The sequence below is a fragment of the Siphateles boraxobius genome, unplaced genomic scaffold, assembly GCF_051911475.1.
Source record: "Siphateles boraxobius isolate OS27281-9 unplaced genomic scaffold, OSU_SipBor_1 9, whole genome shotgun sequence".
NCBI lineage: Eukaryota > Metazoa > Chordata > Actinopteri > Cypriniformes > Leuciscidae > Siphateles > Siphateles boraxobius.
In genome coordinates this window covers 22,215,800-22,237,720 of record NW_027509219.1, presented here as the reverse complement: position 1 = coordinate 22,237,720, position 21,921 = coordinate 22,215,800, and the positions used below count along the sequence as shown (strand labels likewise).

Below are 21,921 nucleotides of genomic sequence, written 5' to 3'. Positions count from 1 at the left end.
ATTTATAATCTTACAGTAACTGTTAAATATATATATATATATATATATATACTGTGCATATATATATATATATATATATATATATATATATATATATACTGTTTATTCACTTTTCTTTTACATAAATACAGTCATATTCATAGCCTATTTCGCAAATAAATTATATATACAATATATTTATATTTATTAAATGTATATTTATATTAAAGATAAAGATATAAAAATATATGTTTTTTTAAAGTGAGCATTTATTTTAAGAAACTAGATAGAAGACGAGACAGTGTTTGTTGTCATCTTTTGTGTCTTCAAGCTCAATGTGAGGTTGCTGGAAATCCCCTTATGGTTTGAATGGACAAAAAAAAATCACTCCTTTCAGTGGGCAAGTGTTTGGTAAGTGGGAGTGCTAAAATGACCTGCAGGAGGTGGGTGGGTGCTCAGTGACTAATCCCTGAGGAGCATAAATACTGCCTTCGGGGCACAAGAGAGGACACACAAATCAGGAGGAGAAGACGCAACAAGATTGCATGCACTATCTTCCTGGAAGACTGTTTTTCTAGTTTTGAGTCTATTTTCTTTTTGAAGTTTACTTTTTTCAAAGTTTTGGTTCTTAGCTTGAAACTCTAAACATGAGACTTGGAGTCGTGGTGTTTGTGGTTCTTGGAACCTGTTCCCTGAGAGCTTGGTCCGCGCCGCTCAAATCTGTGCATGTGACGTTCCCTGGAGATGTGATCAAGAATATGACGGACAAACAGTTGGCAGATGTGAGTATATCAATTTTTAGTTCATGGTTTTTATGATTATGGAAATCTACTTTCAGTCCTCTACTTTGAAAATAGTACAAAAGCAGTTGTATCATTCTAAATGAATGCCTTTTTGCCTCCAGGAGTACCTGAAGCGTTATGGCTACATAGATGTTCTCCAGAAGAGCGGACTGCAGGCAGTCGTGTCCACTTCTAAAGCTCTGAAGAAGCTCCAGCAGCAGCTCGGGCTGGAGGAGACGGGGTCGCTTGACCAGCCCACCATTGATGCCATGAAGCAGCCTCGCTGTGGGGTCCCAGACATCCGAAACTATCAGACATTCGAAGGAGACCTGAAGTGGGATCACACTGATGTTACATACAGGTGGGATATTATCTGCACCAAACCTTTGACTACTACAACACTTTTAAATCTTATAGGTTTGTGATGAACATGTTGTTATCTATTGCATTGTTTTGACTTTCAGGATTTTGAACTATTCACCGGACATGGAAGCCTCTTTGATCGATGACGCCTTTGCCAGAGCTTTCAAAGTCTGGAGTGACGTTACCCCTCTGACGTTCACACGCCTCTATGATGGCACTGCTGACATCATGATCTCCTTTGGGAAAAAAGGTGAGTTGATTTTTTTGTAATGGATAAAAGTATTAAGATTAAACCCTTGGACTTTTGAGAAGGTTTGAATGAACTGCTGTTTTTGTTTCAGATCATGGAGATCCCTACCCTTTTGATGGGAAAGATGGACTGCTGGCTCATGCCTACCCTCCAGGTGAGGGAATGCAAGGTGATGCCCATTTTGATGATGATGAATACTGGACCCTTGGATCTGGACCAGGTGAGTGGTATTCTTACTTGATTCATATTTCAATACAGTATAAATAGCAGTGGCTTCGATCAATAGTTCAAATATCATGAATCATCTTACGCTCTAACACCTTCATATGGGACATAGTGGGACAATAGCTCCCTCTACAGTTTTGAGTGTATAGTGACAGTTAGAGTGTGTCCTAAAACAGGGGTTGTCAAAATGGGAAAATATTGAAAGTATTTGCTTTGGGTTCATTTTAATAACCATAAAAAAGCCAGTTACTTAATTTTTGAAACATATTGTTTTTATAAATCTCACTTAATATTTCTCATATAGAATAAATGAGTCCTTAATTGTTCAAATATATAGTTCTGTTTTTAAACTGGGGTCAGAATACGACCCTACATATATAGTATAAATAAACCCTTATGTATTAAAAAAGTATTTATAGGGTCCCTCACAAGGGGATCATCATGTTTACCCCTATATATTTAATTTATATATACATTTGTGGATTAGACAATGACATTGATGTGTCTCCTTCAGCCATTCAAACCCGCTATGGTAATGCAGAGGGTGCAATGTGCCACTTCCCCTTCCTGTTTGAGGGAAAAGCCTACCCCTCCTGCACCACCGAGGGCCGCACAGATGGTCTCCCCTGGTGCTCAACCACTGCAGACTACGACAAGGACAAGAAATTTGGCTTCTGTCCCAGTGAGCGTAAGTGTTCCAGTAATGATTTTTTAGGGCTTTAATTCCAAAACAGACATTTAAACTGACTCCTTTGCCCATAATATGTGGAATTAATGTGACAGTATTTCAACAAGCACAAGTGTTCTTTGAGCATGTCTAACATTCCACCTCTGTTTTCCCACAGTTCTCTTCACGTTTGATGGGAACAGCAATGAAGCACCGTGTGTTTTCCCCTTCGTGTTTCAGGGGGTAAAATATGACTCATGCACCACGGATGGACGAACTGATGGGTATCGTTGGTGTGCCACTACAGCTAACTTTGACACTGATACCAAGTATGGATTCTGCCCTAACAGAGGTGAGCAGCTCTCAAGACTCAACCCTGAAACTTTGGTGTAGTAAGATACATATCGTAAATGCAAAAATAATATGTTCTCAAAGTCTCAGCAGTTCACAATCAGATATTATTTTTTCACTAACATATATAGCAAACATTTAACAGCATATTTCTACAGTATCTATCTAATATATTTAATCTTTTATAATATAATATTTTCCCCTCACAGATACAGCTGTGATTGGTGGAAATTCAGAAGGAGAGCCATGCCAGTTTCCTTTCATCTTCCTGGGAAAGACATACACTTCCTGCACCAGTGAAGGCCGTGATGATGGAAAACTCTGGTGTGGAACTACCAGCAACTATGACACAGATAAAAAATGGGGATTTTGCCCTGATAAGGGTGAGTGATAATCATCTCCTTCAGACACTATACAAAAATGAAAGTGAGAGATTTGCTAAAATGCCCTTTCTCTCATAGGATACAGTCTGTTTCTGGTGGCTGCTCATGAGTTTGGTCATGCACTTGGTTTGGATCACTCCAAAATTAAAGACGCTCTGATGTATCCCATGTACAAATATGTAGAGGATTTCTCCTTGAATCAGGATGATATTGAAGGCATTCAGTATCTCTATGGTATGTATCCATCATCATTCACTGATTGTTAAGTTTACTATGCATTTTCTTATTCAAGAATTTTGATCTTGACACTTAAGAGTCTGGTTTTATAGCTATATTTTTATTCATTTTTTTTCTTTTCAGGACCTAAAACTGGCCCCAATCCCACTCCTCCAAAACCAAAGACCACCACTTCCTCTCCGGTTGTGCCAACTAAACCCACCCCAAGTGACAAAACAACCACTGTTTCCACCACAACACATGTAGACCCATCACAGGATGCCTGCCAAATCAAGGAATTTGATGCCATCACTGAAATCCAGAAAGAGCTTCATTTCTTCAAGGATAGGTATAAGCTGTTACATATACTGACATGAAATTGCAGACATAACTCAGGCAACTTCCACATTCTCAAATACATCTTTCTAAATTATGTCTTTTTAACATCTAAGGCACTACTGGAAGATCTCAAACAATGGAGAACGCAAAGGCCCCTTCTTGATATCAGAGAAGTGGCCTGCCCTGCCAGCCACCATTAACAGTGCCTTTGAGGAACCCCTCACTAAAAAGATCTACTTCTTTTCAGGTACTTATTTATCAGATAGAGATATGTTGCCAGTATTGCAGAATATGTTGAAGTTCAGATATATAACTGTATTTCATGCACACAGAGAAACAGTTCTGGGTTTATACTGAAAAGGAGGTGCTTGGACCACGTAAAATTGAGAAGCTTGGCCTCCCAAGCGACTTGGGCAGAGTGGAGGGAACTGTGCAGAGAGCAAAAGGCAAGGTGCTCCTGTTTAATGGAGAGAAGTTCTGGAGGTAAGTAACTTCGCTATGACTGTAACTGATCAGAAAGTGTAGAGTTTATAGCATTGAGTTAACGATGGGAAATTATAATTTAATAATAATTGTAGTTTTTCATGCAGTATGTCATATCTCTTATTTATTGTCACAGGCTCGATGTGAAGGCTCAGATGATCGACAGTGGATACCCTCGATCCACTGACGTAGCTTTTGGTGGAGTGCCTATCGATTCACATGACGTGTTCCTCTACAAGGGTAAGTAAGATTATGTTCAAATTCATTTTTAAAATCTGATTTACTGATCAAGCAAATTAAATTTGTTCTTTCTATTTTTCAATATTTTGCAGGATTCTTTTACTTCTGCCGGGAAAGTTTCTACTGGAGAATGAATGCCAGAAGGCAGGTTGACCGTGTCGGTTATGTGAGGCACGACCTCCTGAAATGCTAAGACGTGCAGTCGCTCGACACAGTGAAGACGTCCAACATCCTAACCTGATGATGACAGAGCCCTTTTTAATAGGGAAACCATTTCTTTTCTGTGTATTTTTTTTTTTTGTGGAAGACACAGACAGAATGTATTAAATTTTAAGTCCTGTTTTGGGGATTTTGACTTTAACTGTTATAGGAGAAGAACAGTTTTAACACTGAAATTATCATAGGCACATGAAACGGGATGTTAGGCATATTTGTCTCATTGTCTGTCAGCTTTAACTTGGTCTTATAATTTATTTCAGCTTACTATATAACTTCTTTGGTCATGATGAGTTTCTTAACAGCACATTAAGAGAAACTATAATCTTGTTCTATAAAACTTCAATGAGGCAATGCCAGTCTAACTCAAGGAATTAACTTTGAGTATGTAAATGTATGAGTGGAGTCACCACAGGAACATTGTAGCCTTGACGCATTTGTTGACAACCGAGCCTCTATTCTCTGTGTTGACCCACTCAGATGTTTTTCAAAGCAAAGGTTTATTTTTAGCCTTAGAGCTAATGTTGAGATGTTATTATATTAAGCCCAGATTTTGGTGTATCGTGTAATCATTTGCCTGGTGTAAATGATATTAATATTATTAATTTAATGTTCCACTTTCCACTTATTTATATTGTATTTGTTTCCTGCATTATGTTTATTCAATAAATCTGTAAACAAGACCATTCAATGTGTGCAACTGCTCTTTCATTAGTATTTCGCCTGTGTGAAAACACACTAAAATCTCTCGAAAGGTGAATTTACAAAAACCAGGTGCTTTTTTGGTAAAAAGATGATACAAGTTTGGAATGTATTCAATAACCAATAAATGCAGATGGTTTTAACAGTTGCCACAAATGTATTTGACATATAGCAGGTGATTAATATTAAAAGTAATAAAAAGGTTCAAGCTTGTGCCATATTTATATTGTATGCAGTATCCATAGATATCCACACATTCACACACTACCACCCCACATACTCATGTTTACTTCAAAACAGTTCTCAGTTTAAATTATAATTACTCATAAAAATAATCTGTAGGCCTAAAAGTAAAACTGTCAAGACTTCTTATGATGAAAGTAATAAAAATACTTGGTGTGAATTTCAGGGTGGCTTTTGGTATTCATTTGGTATTGGTAAGTGAAAATGTTGTGTCGTCTTTGAAAATTGACGTAACGTTAAATGATACAAAAGAATTGACAGAAAAAAGTGTGGTATAATGCCACAGCATAAATTCAACAGAATGCAAATTAAATCGTGAATACCATGAGACCCCTCACATTCAATATAAGCAAAGAGATATTTATATTGGCGTAATAAAAATATAAATACAATATATAAATGAGAATCTCAAGATAAACAACCCGCGTCATATTAATCCGCGAGACATTTAGTGGTTTCATCCTCTCAGAGCAATAGTCCTCCGGTTCACACCATTACTTGACAAAACACTTAAAAGATGAAGCGAGATGGTCGATATACATGTTCTTTAGATAAAACTTGACTTTTAAAAAAAAACGTGATACATTATAAAAACCGAATAAGCGTTTATCCCACTCCGTCTTTTCCCCATGACAGATAAATGAGTTCCGGCCAGCTCTGAGGACAGGAAGCGAGGAGACGCTGATGGCGCCCGACTAGAAAGCACAGCAACTATTCGCTTTCGAAGATTTATTTATTTCGCCTCATTCGCGAGCTTGAAGAGCAGAACAATCGTCCATTTACGGTAAGAAAAAATCCTAGCTCAAAATAGTGGGGGCAAATTGTTTACAAATACAGCTTCTTCCATGATGGCCGAGAGAAAAACATTCGGGCGGACTGGCTCTCCCTGTTCACGCAGGCCCTCGAGGTCCCCGAGCGGTTCTTCATATCGCCTGAGCGGAAAAAAATAAACTCGGTGCGGCGGGAGGGAAAATGGCGCTGCGCGAGCAGGCAGGAGGAAGGGCAGCACATAGTCATCTGAAACGAACAAGACAAGACAGGAGAGTAGCCAGCCACACAGTTCATGCGGGGCTTCAAGCTTTATTAGGATCTATTGCAGTGACATTGTCTCCATAAAGCTGTTCGTGTGCTCAACATTAAAACGTGTTAATGATGAGTACGAACCAGGACCTTGATGTCCTTGAGAAATTTGAGTCAAAAGACAGGTTTTATGTCCCATACACAGCCAGATGGGTGCTCTGGTGGGGAGGGCTTAATATCAGTTGGCGTATTGTAGAAATCAATTGGTTTAGTGTTTGTTTTGTGTTTTGTTTTTTTCGGTTAAAATGCATTAAATGCGGAGACCACGTTGGCTTGTGGTTTCGCTGGTAAGCTTATAATATGCTTATAAAGTACTTAAGTGACCTAGAAATGCGCTATCACAAGACAGTTGCATTCATCCCCTGGGGGAATTTGAGACGTTCGTTAACAAAACAACAACGTTACATCATTTGACATAAGTCACACAGTGGGCAATAACATTTCATACAAAACAACACAAAATAAAAAGAAAATAGAAGTGAATAAAATGTGCTATGTAATGAGCAATTAATTTAGAAAATTCTAATGTTAGTTTTGCAACAAGGCTTTTGTGCAAATTCTGCAGAGAATATGTAGGTTTATAATGTTATGAATTAATGTTTATGTGAATAAATGAAAACAACAGCATGAATATAAGCAAAGTGTATTGTATCGAATTAAACTATATATATATATATATATATTGTTTCAAATTACTTTATTTCCACACAGATTAGCCTACTTAGCTCACACATTACTGTGAAAAACAATTGGAAAATCTAGATAACATATAATTGATATATAATTTGATATATGAAGCTTACAGTAAGTTAAAATGTTTGGTGTCGGAAAGTTTTTTTTTTTGGTGGCAAAGCTGAATTTTCAGCATCATTACTCCTGTCTTCAGTGTCACATGATCCTTCAGAAATCATTATATGAAGATTTTCTGCTCAAAAAACATTTATTATTATCAATGTGAAACCAATTGTGCACCATGATGATTTTTCCTTGATGAATAGACAATTTAAAAGAACAGCATTTATTTGAATTAGAAAGTTTGTAATATTATAAATGTCTTTATGGACACTTTAGATCAGACTAATCCAAAATCATACTGACCTCAGACTTTTGAACATTAAGTGTGTTAAATCATTTAAATAATATATTATTCATATAAATATTAAAATACTGAACATCCACTGAATCCATTTAATACATCAACAAATATATATATATATATATATATATATATATATATATATATATATCATTTTTTTAAACTTTTTTGAAATAAAATGATTATACTTAACTACACTTTACATTATGCACTTTTCCACATGTCTTCTATATTCTAGCATTTATCATTCAGGACACATTCAGTACTGTATAACCTAGTGACACACACTTTCCCATTGAGCAGAGATGGATTCTGATGACATGGAAGTGGAGAGCAGCAGTGATGTGGGGCATTCTGGGATGGAGGAGCCGTCAGAAAGCGGCATGGGCATGGAGTCTTCAGAAGCCATGTCTGCTGATAGCAGCGATGCGGCCGCTCCTCCTGCTCCGGCCCCAGAATCAGACTGTCACGTAGGACAGAGCTCCGAGGGACTTGTGGTAAGACAAGTAATCCACACATCTGTGTAGCTCCACATGTTAGTGTGTAATTCTTCATTTTGAGTTTTTCCTTTGGGTGGGTGTTTTATAGGTTTTTATCCCAGAGACAAGCTCCAGTACAGATGTGCAAAGAGTTCATCTCCCAGACTCCTCTTCTGTCGCCCAGTCAACCAGTGTGTCCAGCGTCTCCACCGTGACACAATCGGTCCTGGTTTCTGAGTCTGTCCAGGTCCTGGTGCACTCCAGTGCTGTTTCTGAAGGAGGAATGATGGTTTCTGATTCCACTGCTTCCACGTCCTCAGATCTTGGCTCGGCTATTGATAAGATCATTGAATCCACCATTGGACCCGACATTATGAATGGTAGAAAAACCTTGCTTCTTCATTTTTATTACACTCAAGGTATTTAAGTTTAGTATTAAATGTAAATACTGTGTTTCTATGCCCATTTTACAGGATGTATTGCAGTTACAAGTGCAGAGGATGGCAGTGCAGAGACCACACAGTATCTGATACTCCAAGGTCCTGATGATGGTGAGAAATTTCCCAGAGTTCACAGTTTAGGGCTGCGTCTGAAATCGCATATTCTTTGAGTAGGTTCTTCTTTTCTAAAAGTACTTATTTTTAAAAATAGTTATTCACGAATCCCTTCCCGTGGCCTCATGAGATAGTAAAGTGTCAATTGGATGCGCACTTCAGAATCTTTGCAGTAGTAGTAAGACATCCAGGTACTTTTTGCCTACTGTTTTGTGAATACTGTTAATTTGCACGTACTACTCTTTTCACATACCACTTTTCACAACTACTCTATAGTAGGGAAGTATGCATATTCAGACACAGCCAAGATAGGTTTTAAATAAAATAAAATAATAGTTAATCAATTAAAGGGATAGTTTAGCAAAAAAAAATAAGCTCTGTTTTCATTCACTTAACCTCATGTCATTGGAAAGTAAATTAATTTACTTATAACATACTTATTTTTTAATGGAACACAAAATTAGTTTACCTGTCCAGTCTGCTGTTTTCCATACAATGAAGGTGAGTAGGAACTGGGGCTATAAAGCTATAAAAATGTACCATAAAAAATAGCCATGCATTACTTTTAAAAATAGCCATGCATTACTTTTTACTTTTACCCTAGTGCTTTTGTTCCTTTTGGAGGTTGGCAGCCCCAGTATGGAAAAAACAGCCTTAACCTTTGTTAAATCAGTGGTTCTCAATCAGGAGTCTGGGACGCACTAGGGTGCCTCAGCACGCTTCCAAGTGGACTTAAACATGACATACTTAAATGTATTCTTGATTATGAATGACTTAAAATAAAAAAGATATGAAATAAGCTAAAGTTATAAGCATTTCTTATATTAAATCACTCCCAAACTTCTGAAAAACTATTTTTTTAAATTTAAACTATAGTTGTTGTTACTTATTTTAGTTTTTTTGTTTAGTTTTTTTTTTGTAGACATTGGGGGGCCTTGGAGTCAAAAAGGTTGAGAACCACCATGCTAAATAACTTTTTCTGTGTTCCACAGAAAAAGGCAAATCAAATGGGCATGAATACATAATGGAAAATTTTTGATGTTTGGCTAAATTATACATTCATATGGCACTGTCGTTAGTTATCTTGTAGTAAAATTCCCTTTTGTTCTTGTTCTCAGCATAATCTTCGTGACAAATCTAGATTTTAAAGTTGTTAATCAATGTATTGTTTGACACAAATGTGCTTGTGTTATTACCACACTGGTTGCAGGAAAGAATATTTCAAATGAATTTAAAGGAACAGTCCACCCAAACATAAAAATCCTTCACTCACCCTCATGTCATTCCAAACCTGAATGACTGACTTTCTTCTGTAGAATAAAAGAAGATATTTTGAAGAATATTGGTAACCTAACAGATTCAGTTACTTTCATTCAATTTGCAAAACATACAATGGAAGTCAATGAGAACCAGAACTGTTCAGAAGTTCAAAATAAATTCCTTTGTTACACAGAAGAAAGAAAGTCATACGGGTTTGAAGCGACATGAGGGTGAGTAAATGATGATAGAATTTTCATATTTGGGTGAACTATTCTTTTAAAAATAAATTAGCAGAAATAAAAGAGAAGAGGAGTAGTTTTTGGATATTCAGACATTTTCTTTGTTCACTGTGTGTGTAGGAGCTCCTATGGTGGCTCGGATGCCGTCCTCTGCACTGTCAAGCCGCATTGCCATTGAAGCCCTTGCTGATGGACCCACCTCCACTTGTCTGGACCAGGCAGACCTCTCAGAAAACCCGCAGGGAAGCGTGGAACCCGACCAGCCTGGACACTCCGGATACCGTGAGCACGACGACAGCAGCAGCAGCTGCAGCCGCCCAGACCAGCCTCAGCACTCCCAGTACATAGAATGCAGTGGAGGAGACGACCCAGACCAGACCAGGGAGGCTCGGTACGTTGAGTGCTCGGGAACCGAACCAGACCAGACCCCACGTCATTCTGGTGTTACAGACTACAACGTGGCTGATTCGGAAGAACCTCTACGACGTTACGCAGCAGAATGCAGCGGTACAACCGATAGTCCTCAGAGATGCTCGTTTCGCTCCTCCCGCTATGTTGTAGAGTGCAGTGATGGCTTTTTGGGGTACGGGGCGGAGCGGCCGCAGCATTCACGTTATATCGACAGCAGCATGGATGGCAGGGATCACGTCTCGGCCTCGGAGCAGGAAGATATCGTGGTAGAAGAGCCCCAGCACTCCTACATGTCGCATGGCTCACTATATGCCGACGAGGGCGCTGTTCGCCACTCCCTGGCTGACACGATGGGGTCCCAGCTCAATGATCAAACGGACTGCAACGATAACTTGCCTGGCCCATACATAAGTAGCAGTGGGACCTATTCCACCCAACCAGATCCTGAAGTGGTCGGATCTGGGGTGATGGTTGAGTCTGGGCACAGAACCCCAGACATGGCCGAACTGGAGGAAATGATGGAGGTGGTGATCGTACAGCAGTTTAGGTGTAGGATGTGCCCATATAAAAGTGCCTCTAAGGATACACTCATCAACCACATGAGAGATAAACACTTCAAACCAGCAGGTAAAGTAGGAGGTCAAGTCAAGTCAAGTCATCCTCATTTATATAGCGCTTTTAACAATGTAGATTGTTTCAAAGCAGTTTTACAGAGATAAACATATAATTTAAGGTAACAGAGATTGGTTTGGTTTTATAGTGGTTCTTGAAAAAAAAATTTTCCAGCTAAAGTTAGTTATGACTGATTCACTTCCGTCTAAATGATCATTTGTTATTAAATTAGGGGCCGCTAAGACGACACCGTTCTCTCTAAACAGACTTTAAACGCGAACCTGTGATAGACGCTGATGGCGTTCACATGCGCATTAAGAATTGATTCTATAGTTATGTGCGTTTGAATATATGTGCGCAGGTTTGTAATTCCTTAGAAACCATGCCTAAACAAACTACTTGTCTTGTCTATAAATTTTGATGCAGAATTTTATTTTATCTTATCACTTTGGGTAGGTGCGCGAACCGAAAAATTCCACAACGCTTTATCTGTAGAGTGGATCCTCCATAGGGAGAGACTAGTTGGCACTTCAGCACTGCATTGTCATCAGGAGGTGCTAATTATGTCTTTGTCAAATGTAAAAATAAACTAATATCAGCCCCATTAATGGCCCCGTCCCAAATGGCACTCTCAAAACTGCAATCCTTATCCAGGACTATACAGTACTTTGTGCTCGACACATTATAGGCAGATGGTGGCCACAAAGACTAAATTAATAAGAAAGTAAAGTAAGAAATAATACAATTTTAATTGAACAGTCTTAAAGTTACCATGAAATATGATAGATGGACAATTCTTATATTTTAAATAATATTGTAGTGTTTATTATAAATAATTTATTCATATTTTTTTAAGTGCCCTAATCGAAATGCAACTTGCAACAGCATCTCTTTTATGAGGATGATGCAACCTGTCACTCACATTAGATTGCAGCAATAGCAAACCACACTTATCCAAACAATTCCCAATGGACAAAATAGGACTTTTTCATGCCGACTTTGAGTTTCCATCAGGTCTTGATTTATGCGTACAGTTTTTTTAGGTTCTCTTGTTTAGGATGTGCTATCTCACATCTCGCAGGTGTTCCAGGCCAAAAGAAACGTGGACGGGGACGTCCACGAAAGTCCGAAAGCAAGTCAAGAGCGGTCGGTGAGGTCAAAAAGGAGGAGGCGCCAGAAGAGGAAGATGATGACATCATAGATGCGGGCGCTCTTGATGATCAAGGTCAGTGGAGTGCAGTTTGCATTCGCCATTTCATAATTTTCTGTTTTTTAATGCAGTTTTAATTTGCATTCAGGTGACAGTGATTATAAGCCAGTTGAGGAAGAGGCCAGGCCCAAATTGGCTCCCAGTCACTCAGCTCCTCCTTCCTGCTCTTCGTCCTCTACCTCACGGAAACGTCCCCGCAGGATGGTGGGGCCACCTCGCAAATTCCTTCCAGAGTCAGGTCAATGTTAATTTAGCTTTTTGGGTCACAGAAATGTATTCGATAAAATATTAAAATTGATAGTCATTTTTAGCTAGTTGCATTCAGATATTTAAATATAACTTTTTCATTGGTCTGTGCTAACTCTTATTTTCACCTTTTTTTAAAAAAGAGACAGAAGCAGTGTCTCAAACGAACAATGCAGAGGACCCTCAAGCTCCTGAAGAAGCAAGTTCCTCTGGATTAGAGAATGGAACTTCCTCATTATCCAATGGGACGGTAGCGGAGCCAGGCGTCAGCCAGTCAGATTCAGAGAACAAAGATCCATCATCAAACACAAGCCACGATGACCTGGAGTCTTTGCCCAAAAAACGAGGCCGGCCTTCAAAACGTTTTCTTCAGAAGAAGTACAAAAAGTACATGAATCGCAAGTATGTAATGCAGGCACTACTTTTTGATCATCCACAACAAAATTTTATTTTTTATTATTTTATTTGACTTTTTTATTTGACAAATTATATCTTTGAATATTTTATAATCCAATGTAACCACATATTCTGGGCAGTCAATATCTCATTTTTCTTTTTTAAGTAAATACTACAGATCCCTTAAGCCTCTGCTGAGGCCTCATAACTGCTGGATCTGTGGCTCTCGCTTTCTTTCACAAGAGGATCTCAGATTCCACGTGGATTCTCATGAGGGAAACGACCCTGAACGCTTCAAGTGCCTGCAGTGCAGCTACCGCTGTAAACGGTGGTCCTCACTGAAGGTAAGAACTAGAGTCCTTCATCTTACAAACCATAAATCCATAAAAATATATTTACTTTTTGTTAAATTAGTAGTTTTAATTTATACATTTTAAAATATTTGAATGTAAATATTTGTATAATACGTGCTTCAGTCTCTAAATAAATAGATAAATAAATAAACCTTTAGTCATTGTTCTGCACTACATATAATAAAATTGATGCATGTGTCCTATAGGAGCACATGTTCAATCATGAAGGTACAAAACCTTACAAATGTGAGGTATGTGATTACTCCAGTGTTTACAAGAAGGACGTGATCCGGCATTCAGCCGTCCACAACAAAAGCAAGTAAGAACTCAAAATGTCTCCTTTTTTTATTTATCACTCTTCATGAATTTTATTTTGTCAAACTCTTGAGGTCAAAAAAATTATATCAAGCTGCATTGTGTCTGTCCCTTTAATATTGTGCAGATTATGAAAATATAAAATTTTGGATTCTTTCAAAACTCACACCTGACATAATCTGATTAGAGTATTAATAAATGTTCTTGTTTCTTCTCTTTTAGGAGTCGGAAGACAGACATGGTAAGGCTCCAGATGTTAAACATCAACAAACAATCATGTTTTAGCAAAATTGTCCTTTTATTGGCATGATGTATCAGTTCAACTTGGCTCTGAGTGGTTTGATGAGGGTAGCTTTTTATGCGACAGCAGTCTTGCATAAATCCTTCACAGGTTCCCAAAGTGTCCGAGTTTCCATGCCCAATCTGCTGCCGCGTGTACCCCATGCAGAAACGCCTGACGCAGCACATGAAGACACACAGCACGGAGAAACCTCACATGTGTGACAAGGTAAAGCTCTTGTATGCTGCATCTAAGCATGTGAATTTTGTTCATTAAACTAGTTTTAATGAATCAATGAATAAACCTAAGCAGACTGTAGAAAGCACTGGCTTATGACGGTTTTGAGAAATGCAGCCCTGGATATTTGTTAAGCTAATACTAGTATAAAATGTGTTCGCTTTGCAGTGTGGAAAATCCTTCAAGAAGCGCTACACTTTCAAAATGCATCTTCTCACGCACATACAGAACTGTGGCAACAGCACGTAAGTGAGATGTCAGGACTCGGTGTCTGTTTGTCTGATGTCTGTTTCTCAAAAAAACCTCTACTGGTAAACATACTGTAAAGGTAGCTATTTTTCTCATCTTCTTTGTCAGGTTTAAGTGTGAGTTTTGTGAGTTCACCTGCAATGACAAGAAGCACCTGCTCAATCACCAGCTGTCCCACACCAACGACAAACCTTTCAAATGCGAGGAGTGCAAATACTCCACGAGTAAAGAGGATTTTCTGGTGTCCCACATTGCCATTAAACACACTGGTGAGTCACGTAACGATTAGGAATGTTTCAAATTTTGGCAGTTACAAGGTTTTCTGATCAGTCATGTCTGTCCATCTTTACCCCCTGCTCAGGTGAAAAGCCCTTCTCCTGCGACATGTGCCACTTCACAACAAGACACCGGAAGAACCTGCGGCTGCATGTGCAGTGTCGCCACCCCGAGGCCTTCGATGAGTGGAGTCAATCCCACCCAGAAGAGCCAATTCGTCGACGCCAGGCGCCCGTTTTCTCCATGCAGGAGATTGAAGAGCTGAAATTACAGCAAGAAACCCAGGGATTTCAGGGGACCATTGTGAGTACATGGATATCCACTTTGATGCTTTTGTATCTAAATGGAAGGAAAACCCAGCATCCATCCATCCATCTTATATATATATATATATATATATATATATATATATATAGACGTCTCTGTGCGTCTCTCAGATATCAGAGCTTGGCAAGAGTAATATCAACTAAAATACTACATCATACAAAATTTCTACTATTTGATGTCTATTAAATGTTTTAAACCTTGTACGATATGATATACGAATGAATGAAATAAGCACCTCTTATTTGAGGTTGTGGATGACTCAAAGTTTGTCTGGGATTTTTATTTTGTTTTTTTAAATCCCCCTTTTATTTAACATTTAGTATTATTGTTTTAATAAGAAGATATGTAGATATTTATTTATCGGCATTGGTAAAGGTTCCCGAACTCGGATTGCCCGAAGCACAACCGCACTACATCTCGACAATTAGAAGATATTTAGATAAATGCTATAATAATAATAACAATAAATAATGATTTTATGAGATGTACAAGGCATGTTTGTTAAATGACAACTACTAAATATATATATATATATATATATATATATATATATATATATATATAAAATATAATATAAAATATTTTTTTACAACTAAAGGTAACAGTGGACCCCATTACGCTCCAAAACATGGAGTCCATTGGGAACACATCTATTTCCCAAGATGCACTGGGAAACACTACCATCATTTACGAACAAGGTCTGTAAAAAAGTTGTCAGTACATCTGTGGTTGTAACCCATCTAAAATATAGTGTGTGATTATGAATTCATTTACACATATTTTACCATTCACCTCATGATATTAATATCCAGCTTATGGTGTTACATTTAAACTGTACCTTCTTTCACAGCCCAGACTACAGACCTCTCAGCCCAGAATGCTCTAGATCTGTTGCTAAACATGAGTAACGCCAGAGAACTGCAGGTACTGTACTGACACACTGGGCTTCTTCTACTATAGGGTAATTCTACTGGAATTCTACTGGAATTCTGAATATAGAATAATGTTATAAATGCCTAATTTATATGGCATTTATTGGATGAAGAGGTATCAGTAAGTGAATTAATGTAATATGTTAAAGAGTAAGTAACAAAAAACTGATTTGTTTTGCTTTTGAATTGTGCTTTTAAGTGTTTAACTTCAGATGCACCCCTACAAAAAGGCACACAAGATATTTTAGTGTTAAATTCATAATGTCATGACAGCAATATATATTAAGTCATTTCCATTGAACAAAACTGAATTGGACCTGTTAGTTGAACGTGTAACAGACCTACAAGGCACAATGAACGAAAAATAATAAATAATCCAATATGACAATTTTATTGAGGTTGTTATATTTGTACTAAAACAATAAGAAATAAAAAAAAAATTTTGTGATAGAACATTACATATAACTTAAAAGTTTAGCAGTATAGCAGAAACTATGCCACTTCATCAGAAAAAAAGTTGGAAGTAAGTTTTTTTTTCATTTAAGGCATTGATTTGCTTATTAAAGACATCAGAAAATAATTACACAGGAATAATTGAATGTATAATAAGATAGTTTGCCAAAAGCCTGCTTATTGTAGATCATTCATCATAAAAATAAATAAATTCTTAGTAAATATAAAAAAAAACAATAATAATATCAGCGTATTACATTTGTGCATCTCTATAAAAGTCATCAGTGTCAAACTAGAGTTAGGGTTTCAGAATCATATCACATATCAAATGAACAGGAATCAATAAAATAATTTAACATTTTATTCATTATATATCTGTATTTAAATATAAATCCTATAAAATGTTTTAATCAGTCGATTCACTCTTCTCAGGTGGCAGTGCTGAAAACCGACGGTAAGACTCTGGAGACGGGAACGTGGCCCGGAGATGGCTCTGGGAGTGAGCCTCAAAAGATCGTCACCTTCCATGTGTCCGAAAACGGGGACACTCTGGTTCAAGAGGCGTTTGAGACAGCTACAGGGGAGGTGGAGCAAGAGGAGACAACTGGTGAGTCGCAGGAAGTGACACAGATTGGCATCAGTACATACGAGGGAGCAGATTTCGGCGTGGTGGAGCAGGCCTCCGACGAGACAGAACAGAGGTACTACATCACATCGAAAACTGCCACTGTAATGACTATAAATATCATATAAACCCTTTAAGAGGATGCTTGTGTGTTTGTCAGCAGTTTAGAGCAACCCTCAGCAGACCCTCAGGTCATGGAAGTGAGCACTGAGCCCTTGTCCATCTCTACACCTCTCAAAGAGAATAAAGAGAGGTTTTTCCTGAGCTCAGGCTTGACAGATGGAGTCCTGCAGCAGGTAGAGGTGAGATGGGGGATTTTGCTACTTCACAGATGGAATAACCAATGTTATGTTCCTTCCCAATGGAAAGTTAAATTGATGAAATTCTCTTACTGCAGCTAAGCAGTGAAGCTCCAGGTTCCCCTTCCCAGTGTCCATCACCCCCTTCACAACAATTAAACACCAAACGCTTCTCCTGTCGCATCTGTATGGAGGCTTTCCACGGCCGCTCGGACATGGAGAACCACAAGAGGGCGCACATAGACCCCAAAACATTCAAGTGTCCAGACTGTGACTTTACAGCACCTTCTTGGCCAGAAGTCAAGGTGTGTTGGTCTTGTGGTATGAGTGTTAATTCAGTGTCTATGATTTTTTTTCTTACCTGTCAAAAAACTAATTTTTTGTGTTAAATATTACTTCTTTGTTTTCTTTTTTTTTAACAATCTTAGTCTCACATGGCCATGCATGCATATTTGAGGCCTCATAAATGCACCAGCTGCAGTTTTGCCTCTAAAAACAAGAAAGACCTGAGACGCCACATGATGACACACACCAACGAGAAGCCTTACGCCTGTCAGGTCTGCGGCCAGAGGTGAGGGAGCACTTGAGAAACCATCATTAAAATGATAATAGAATTGATTTATCACAGAATTTGTGCTGTTTACATTATTGGTTGTACTGTTCTACATCCATAAATGCTTCTAATATTCGATGTAAACAACACGTACACAGACCTCTGCAGCTTCTCAGTGCTCTGAGTTTCTCTTTTAGGTTTAACCGTAATGGCCATCTAAAGTTTCACATGGAGAGGCTTCACACTCAGGAACCCTCGCCTCGTAAAACCCGCCCTGTCCCCTCTCAGCAGACCATCATCGTTAACAGTGATGAAGAAGCTTTAGCCACACTACAGAGTAAGTGCTGACCTTGTGAAACTGCATTTTGTTTATATAGAAATAATGGATTCCCACAGGCCTGTTCTGATTATTTGACATTTCTAGTTATGTTGTAAAAGTTTCCCTATTATGCTATTTTAAAGGTTCCTAATGTTGTTCTTGGAGGTCTTCTACAATAAGTTTACATGCATCCAATGTCAAAACACTTTCATTTTCTCATAATATACATTGCAGCATCCCCTCTTTTCTCACAGTGCCTGAAACAGTTCGATCAAGGATTCGGTCTCTCTAGACTCCTTTCTGCGAGCCTACTCTGCTCTGATTGGTCAGATGGCCCGTTCTTTTGTGATTGGTTTACCGCTTGCAGTGCGTGTCGGAAACCAAATGCCTTTTACCATATCTGAATTTCAGCTCCAGAGGCTTCCTCAGCACTTGTTTACCCAATGATATGAACAGTAACGATGGTGCCGGTTTTAACATATCAATTAGTTTTACAAAATCAATCCTCTGGTTGGTGGAAAATGTGTCCATTTTGAAAATGACTGGGACCATATTATCTACATGTGCTGTTGAATATCCTGATATCCTAAAAAGTGTTATTGGGGCACTTTAAGGTTTTGTTGTTCATTATCTTTTTACTTATACCTTATAATATTTTGTTTTCCCATGTTCTCCAGATCTGCAGGCAGGTCAGACAGTCATCAGTCCGGAGAGGTTGCAGCAGGCTTTGAGTCAGGAACACATCATTGTGACTCAGGATCAGTCGCTTTCTGACCAGGTATTGACGCAATTGCACACCGTCTCATTTTCATCCTTTATGTAATTAAAGGGTAATTAAAGAATAGCTTATTACATTTTAATGTGCATGTAATACAGATATTTTTGCTTATTATCTTATGTCAGACTTCAGGTAGATTCAGGTTTCACGTTTTGCTTTTTTGACCAAATTTTACATTTCTCAGGAGGAGGCGACTTATATTCAGCAGTTCACAACAGTAGATGGACAGACGGTACAGCACTTAATGACTGGAGACAATCAGGTCACTGAGGTACAACTCATTTTCTAGGGCTTTATTCTGACAACAAGCGAAAGTCATAAACATTACAGCTCAAAAGTTTGGGGTTGGTAAAAAAATAAATTCAAGAAAGAAATTAGTTGATTGAGTAAAAAATCAGTTTCCATAAAAATATTCAGCAGCACAACTGTTTTGTTCATTGATAATAATAAGAAATGTGTCTTAAGCATCAAATCAGCATATTAGAATGATTTCTGAAGGAAAATGTGACATTTAAGACTGGAGTAATGATGTGGAAAGCTTTGCCATCATGGGAAAACAAATACATTTTAAAATAGAAAATTTTATTTTAGAAAAGATTATACATAGAAAAGTTATTTTAAATTGTAATAATGTTTCACAATATTTCTGTTTTTAATGGATTTTTTTTTTTTTCATTGAATAGAGTGAACACAAGACATTGCTTTTAAAAACATTAAAAAATCTTACCGACCCTTAATTTATATGTAAAATACATTAGCCGTTTTCTGTTGTCCATTAGTTTTCAAGATTTACAATTCAAGAGTTACAATTTCGGTGCCCTCTTCTGTCCTATATTTTTTCAGGTCCAGTATATCATCTCTCAGGATGGAGTTCAGCACCTGCTCCCACAGGAATATGTTGTGGTATCTGACGGAAACCACATTCAGGTTAGTATGTGCTCTTTAGATCATTCATAACCCCCGGGCTCCAAAACAGTTCTCTGGCTAGGAACAGGCTCATCTGATCTGTAACTACTGGCTGAAAAGCATTTTCAGTTTCATTCATGGTTTGTTGGACGTTATATTGTATCATTATGAAAAAAAAAAACTGATTGTGAATTGCAGATGGAGGATGGGCGGATCGCTCACATTCAGTACGAGCATGATGGGACGTTTCTGCAGGAGCAACAGGTTGAGCCCAAACCTGCTTTTTACAGTTCAGCTTAGTTTATGCTACATTATTGGCATGTCTGAATTACAGTAAATACAGCATGATAACTTGAAATTATTTCTTTCTACGGCAATGTTCATAATGCCAAATGGCATGTTCACCATTGTTGTTAAACCTCTATATGTTATTTTAATGAAGCGGCATAAATCAAAAGTATGCTACTGTTCAAAAGTTAGTCGTCTGTAAGACTTTTTGATGTTTTTTAAATCTTTTGCTCACCAAGGCTGCATTTATTTGATCAAAATACAGTAAAAACAGTAATATTGTGAATTATTATCCTTATTACAATTTAAAATTACTGTTTTCTTTTTTAATATATTTAAAAATGTAATTTATTCCTGTGACTAAATCTTTAGCATCATTACTCCGGACTTCAGTGTCTTTTGGTCCTTCAGGAATCATTCTTATATGCTGATTTGGTGCTACTTTCTGATTATTATCAAAGTTCAAAAATAGTTGCGCTGCTTAATGTTTTTTTTAGAAACAGTGATATACCGGTACTTTGAAAGTTCAAAAGTACAGCATTTATTTGAAATAGAAATCTTTTGTAACAATGTAAAAGTCCTAACTGTAACTTTTTGATCAATTTAATGCATTAATAATTTTAATCATATATTTTCTCAAGACAAAAAAAAGAAAGAAACTGACCCCAAACTTTTTAATGGTAGTGTAGACGTACATTACTGGCTTTAACAGTGAAAATGGAAAAACTGGTTCATATGTTAATGTCTTCTGTGCTTTTGTCAGATTGCTCTGTCTCAGGATGGACAGATCCAGTACGTCCCCATCACTGCCGAGCAGCAGGTTGTGGCCCCTGAGGACCTGGAGGCAGCGGCCCATTCTGCTGTCACTGGTAGGACCTTTCACCTTAGTAGTTTTGATCACTCGAAATGCCAAGACAGAACGTTGTAATACTTCAACCTTCTGGGAATGTGCAGAAGAATCAGAGGTGGTGTGTGTGTGTGTGTGTGTGTGTAGCTGTTGCAGATGCAGCCATGACTCAGACGGTTTACACCGAGGCCACACCTGAACAACTGGAGCAGCTGCAACAACAGGGCATCCAGTATGACGTCATAACTTTTACTGAGGAGTAAAAACAAGACACACTCTTTGACTATTATTTAACAACACCGACACACAGACAGAGCATCTGCGGCTCGTCTCAGTTACAGATGAGTGCAGTGAACATCACAAACTCTGACGGGTTATTCCACAGGCTTAAATTTGACTTCTACCACAATTATTCAGTAAGAGGGTGAATGAACAGTTAGATCCTCTCTGCAAATTATACAACTCATGCCACTGTAAATATTTAAAGCATTTAACTTTGTGTGCCTACAGTGTTTTGCATTGTAAAGAAAAAGAAACACGAAAGCCAAGAGCAGCCTGTATAGAGAGTCCTGTATTTAATTCTACATGTCGCTGTGATGTACTACGGTAGATTCTACTTCAATGACAGTTTGTAAACGGTAGACTGGAGGATTGACGTTAACATTGTTATGAAAGGAGGGTTGATCATTTTTCGTTTTATGTAAAACGTGCCGTTTCATCTTTAGCTTCTTAAGTTTTAAAGATTTATTTTTCTTTGAGATGGCTACAGAAAGGAACTTAAAATGCATACCAAATAAATCACAACCTCTTTATCTGAACCTATCGTTGATTTTCTTAGTGTCATCATGCTATCATATTCTTC

General features: G+C 37.9%; 2 protein-coding genes across 7 annotated transcripts; both read left to right on the top strand.

The window, feature by feature from the left end:
• Positions 1-463: 463 nt before the first annotated feature.
• mmp9 (matrix metallopeptidase 9) lies at positions 464-5,180 on the top strand. Its single transcript, XM_077223377.1, has 13 exons — positions 464-761; positions 884-1,122; positions 1,226-1,374; positions 1,466-1,594; positions 2,114-2,287; positions 2,445-2,618; positions 2,827-3,000; positions 3,079-3,234; positions 3,361-3,565; positions 3,669-3,802; positions 3,888-4,038; positions 4,175-4,278; positions 4,371-5,180. The coding sequence occupies exons 1-13, from the start codon at positions 627-629 to the stop codon at positions 4,469-4,471; spliced, it is 2,025 nt and encodes a 674-aa protein (XP_077079492.1). The 5' UTR covers positions 464-626; the 3' UTR covers positions 4,472-5,180.
• A 914-nt stretch (positions 5,181-6,094) lies between these two features.
• LOC143732368 (zinc finger protein 335-like) lies at positions 6,095-21,877 on the top strand. 6 transcript variants are annotated; one of them, XM_077223376.1, is made up of 28 exons: positions 6,095-6,223; positions 7,919-8,112; positions 8,204-8,474; positions 8,568-8,645; positions 10,268-11,185; positions 12,252-12,395; positions 12,469-12,618; positions 12,770-13,028; positions 13,189-13,366; positions 13,582-13,694; positions 13,913-13,931; positions 14,082-14,198; positions 14,376-14,452; positions 14,565-14,725; positions 14,818-15,035; positions 15,658-15,757; positions 15,910-15,983; positions 16,877-17,145; positions 17,233-17,371; positions 17,467-17,673; positions 17,797-17,939; positions 18,119-18,258; positions 18,918-19,018; positions 19,203-19,289; positions 19,862-19,945; positions 20,123-20,188; positions 20,976-21,081; positions 21,207-21,877. In XM_077223376.1, exons 2-28 carry the CDS (start codon positions 7,921-7,923, stop codon positions 21,320-21,322), a joined length of 4,527 nt encoding a protein of 1,508 aa, XP_077079491.1. In that variant the 5' UTR covers positions 6,095-6,223; positions 7,919-7,920; the 3' UTR covers positions 21,323-21,877. The 6 variants fall into 6 exon arrangements, with proteins under 6 accessions (XP_077079491.1, XP_077079490.1, XP_077079487.1 ...); XM_077223375.1 differs by having other exon boundaries at positions 17,230-17,371; XM_077223372.1 differs by having other exon boundaries at positions 14,061-14,198; positions 17,230-17,371.
• Positions 21,878-21,921: the final 44 nt, after the last annotated feature.

Coding starts and splice junctions, on each gene's coding strand:
- mmp9 (XM_077223377.1), top strand. CDS start 627: ATGAGACTTGGAGTCGTGGTGTTTGTGGTTCTTGGAACCTGTTCCCTG. Junction 3,001..3,078: donor GGGATTTTGCCCTGATAAGG/GTGAGTGATAAT, acceptor TTTCTCTCATAG/GATACAGTCTGTTTCTGGTG. Junction 4,279..4,370: donor TGACGTGTTCCTCTACAAGG/GTAAGTAAGATT, acceptor AATATTTTGCAG/GATTCTTTTACTTCTGCCGG.
- LOC143732368 (XM_077223370.1), top strand. CDS start 7,921: ATGGATTCTGATGACATGGAAGTGGAGAGCAGCAGTGATGTGGGGCAT. Junction 8,475..8,567: donor TGGACCCGACATTATGAATG/GTAGAAAAACCT, acceptor CCCATTTTACAG/GATGTATTGCAGTTACAAGT. Junction 11,186..12,251: donor TAAACACTTCAAACCAGCAG/GTAAAGTAGGAG, acceptor CACATCTCGCAG/GTGTTCCAGGCCAAAAGAAA.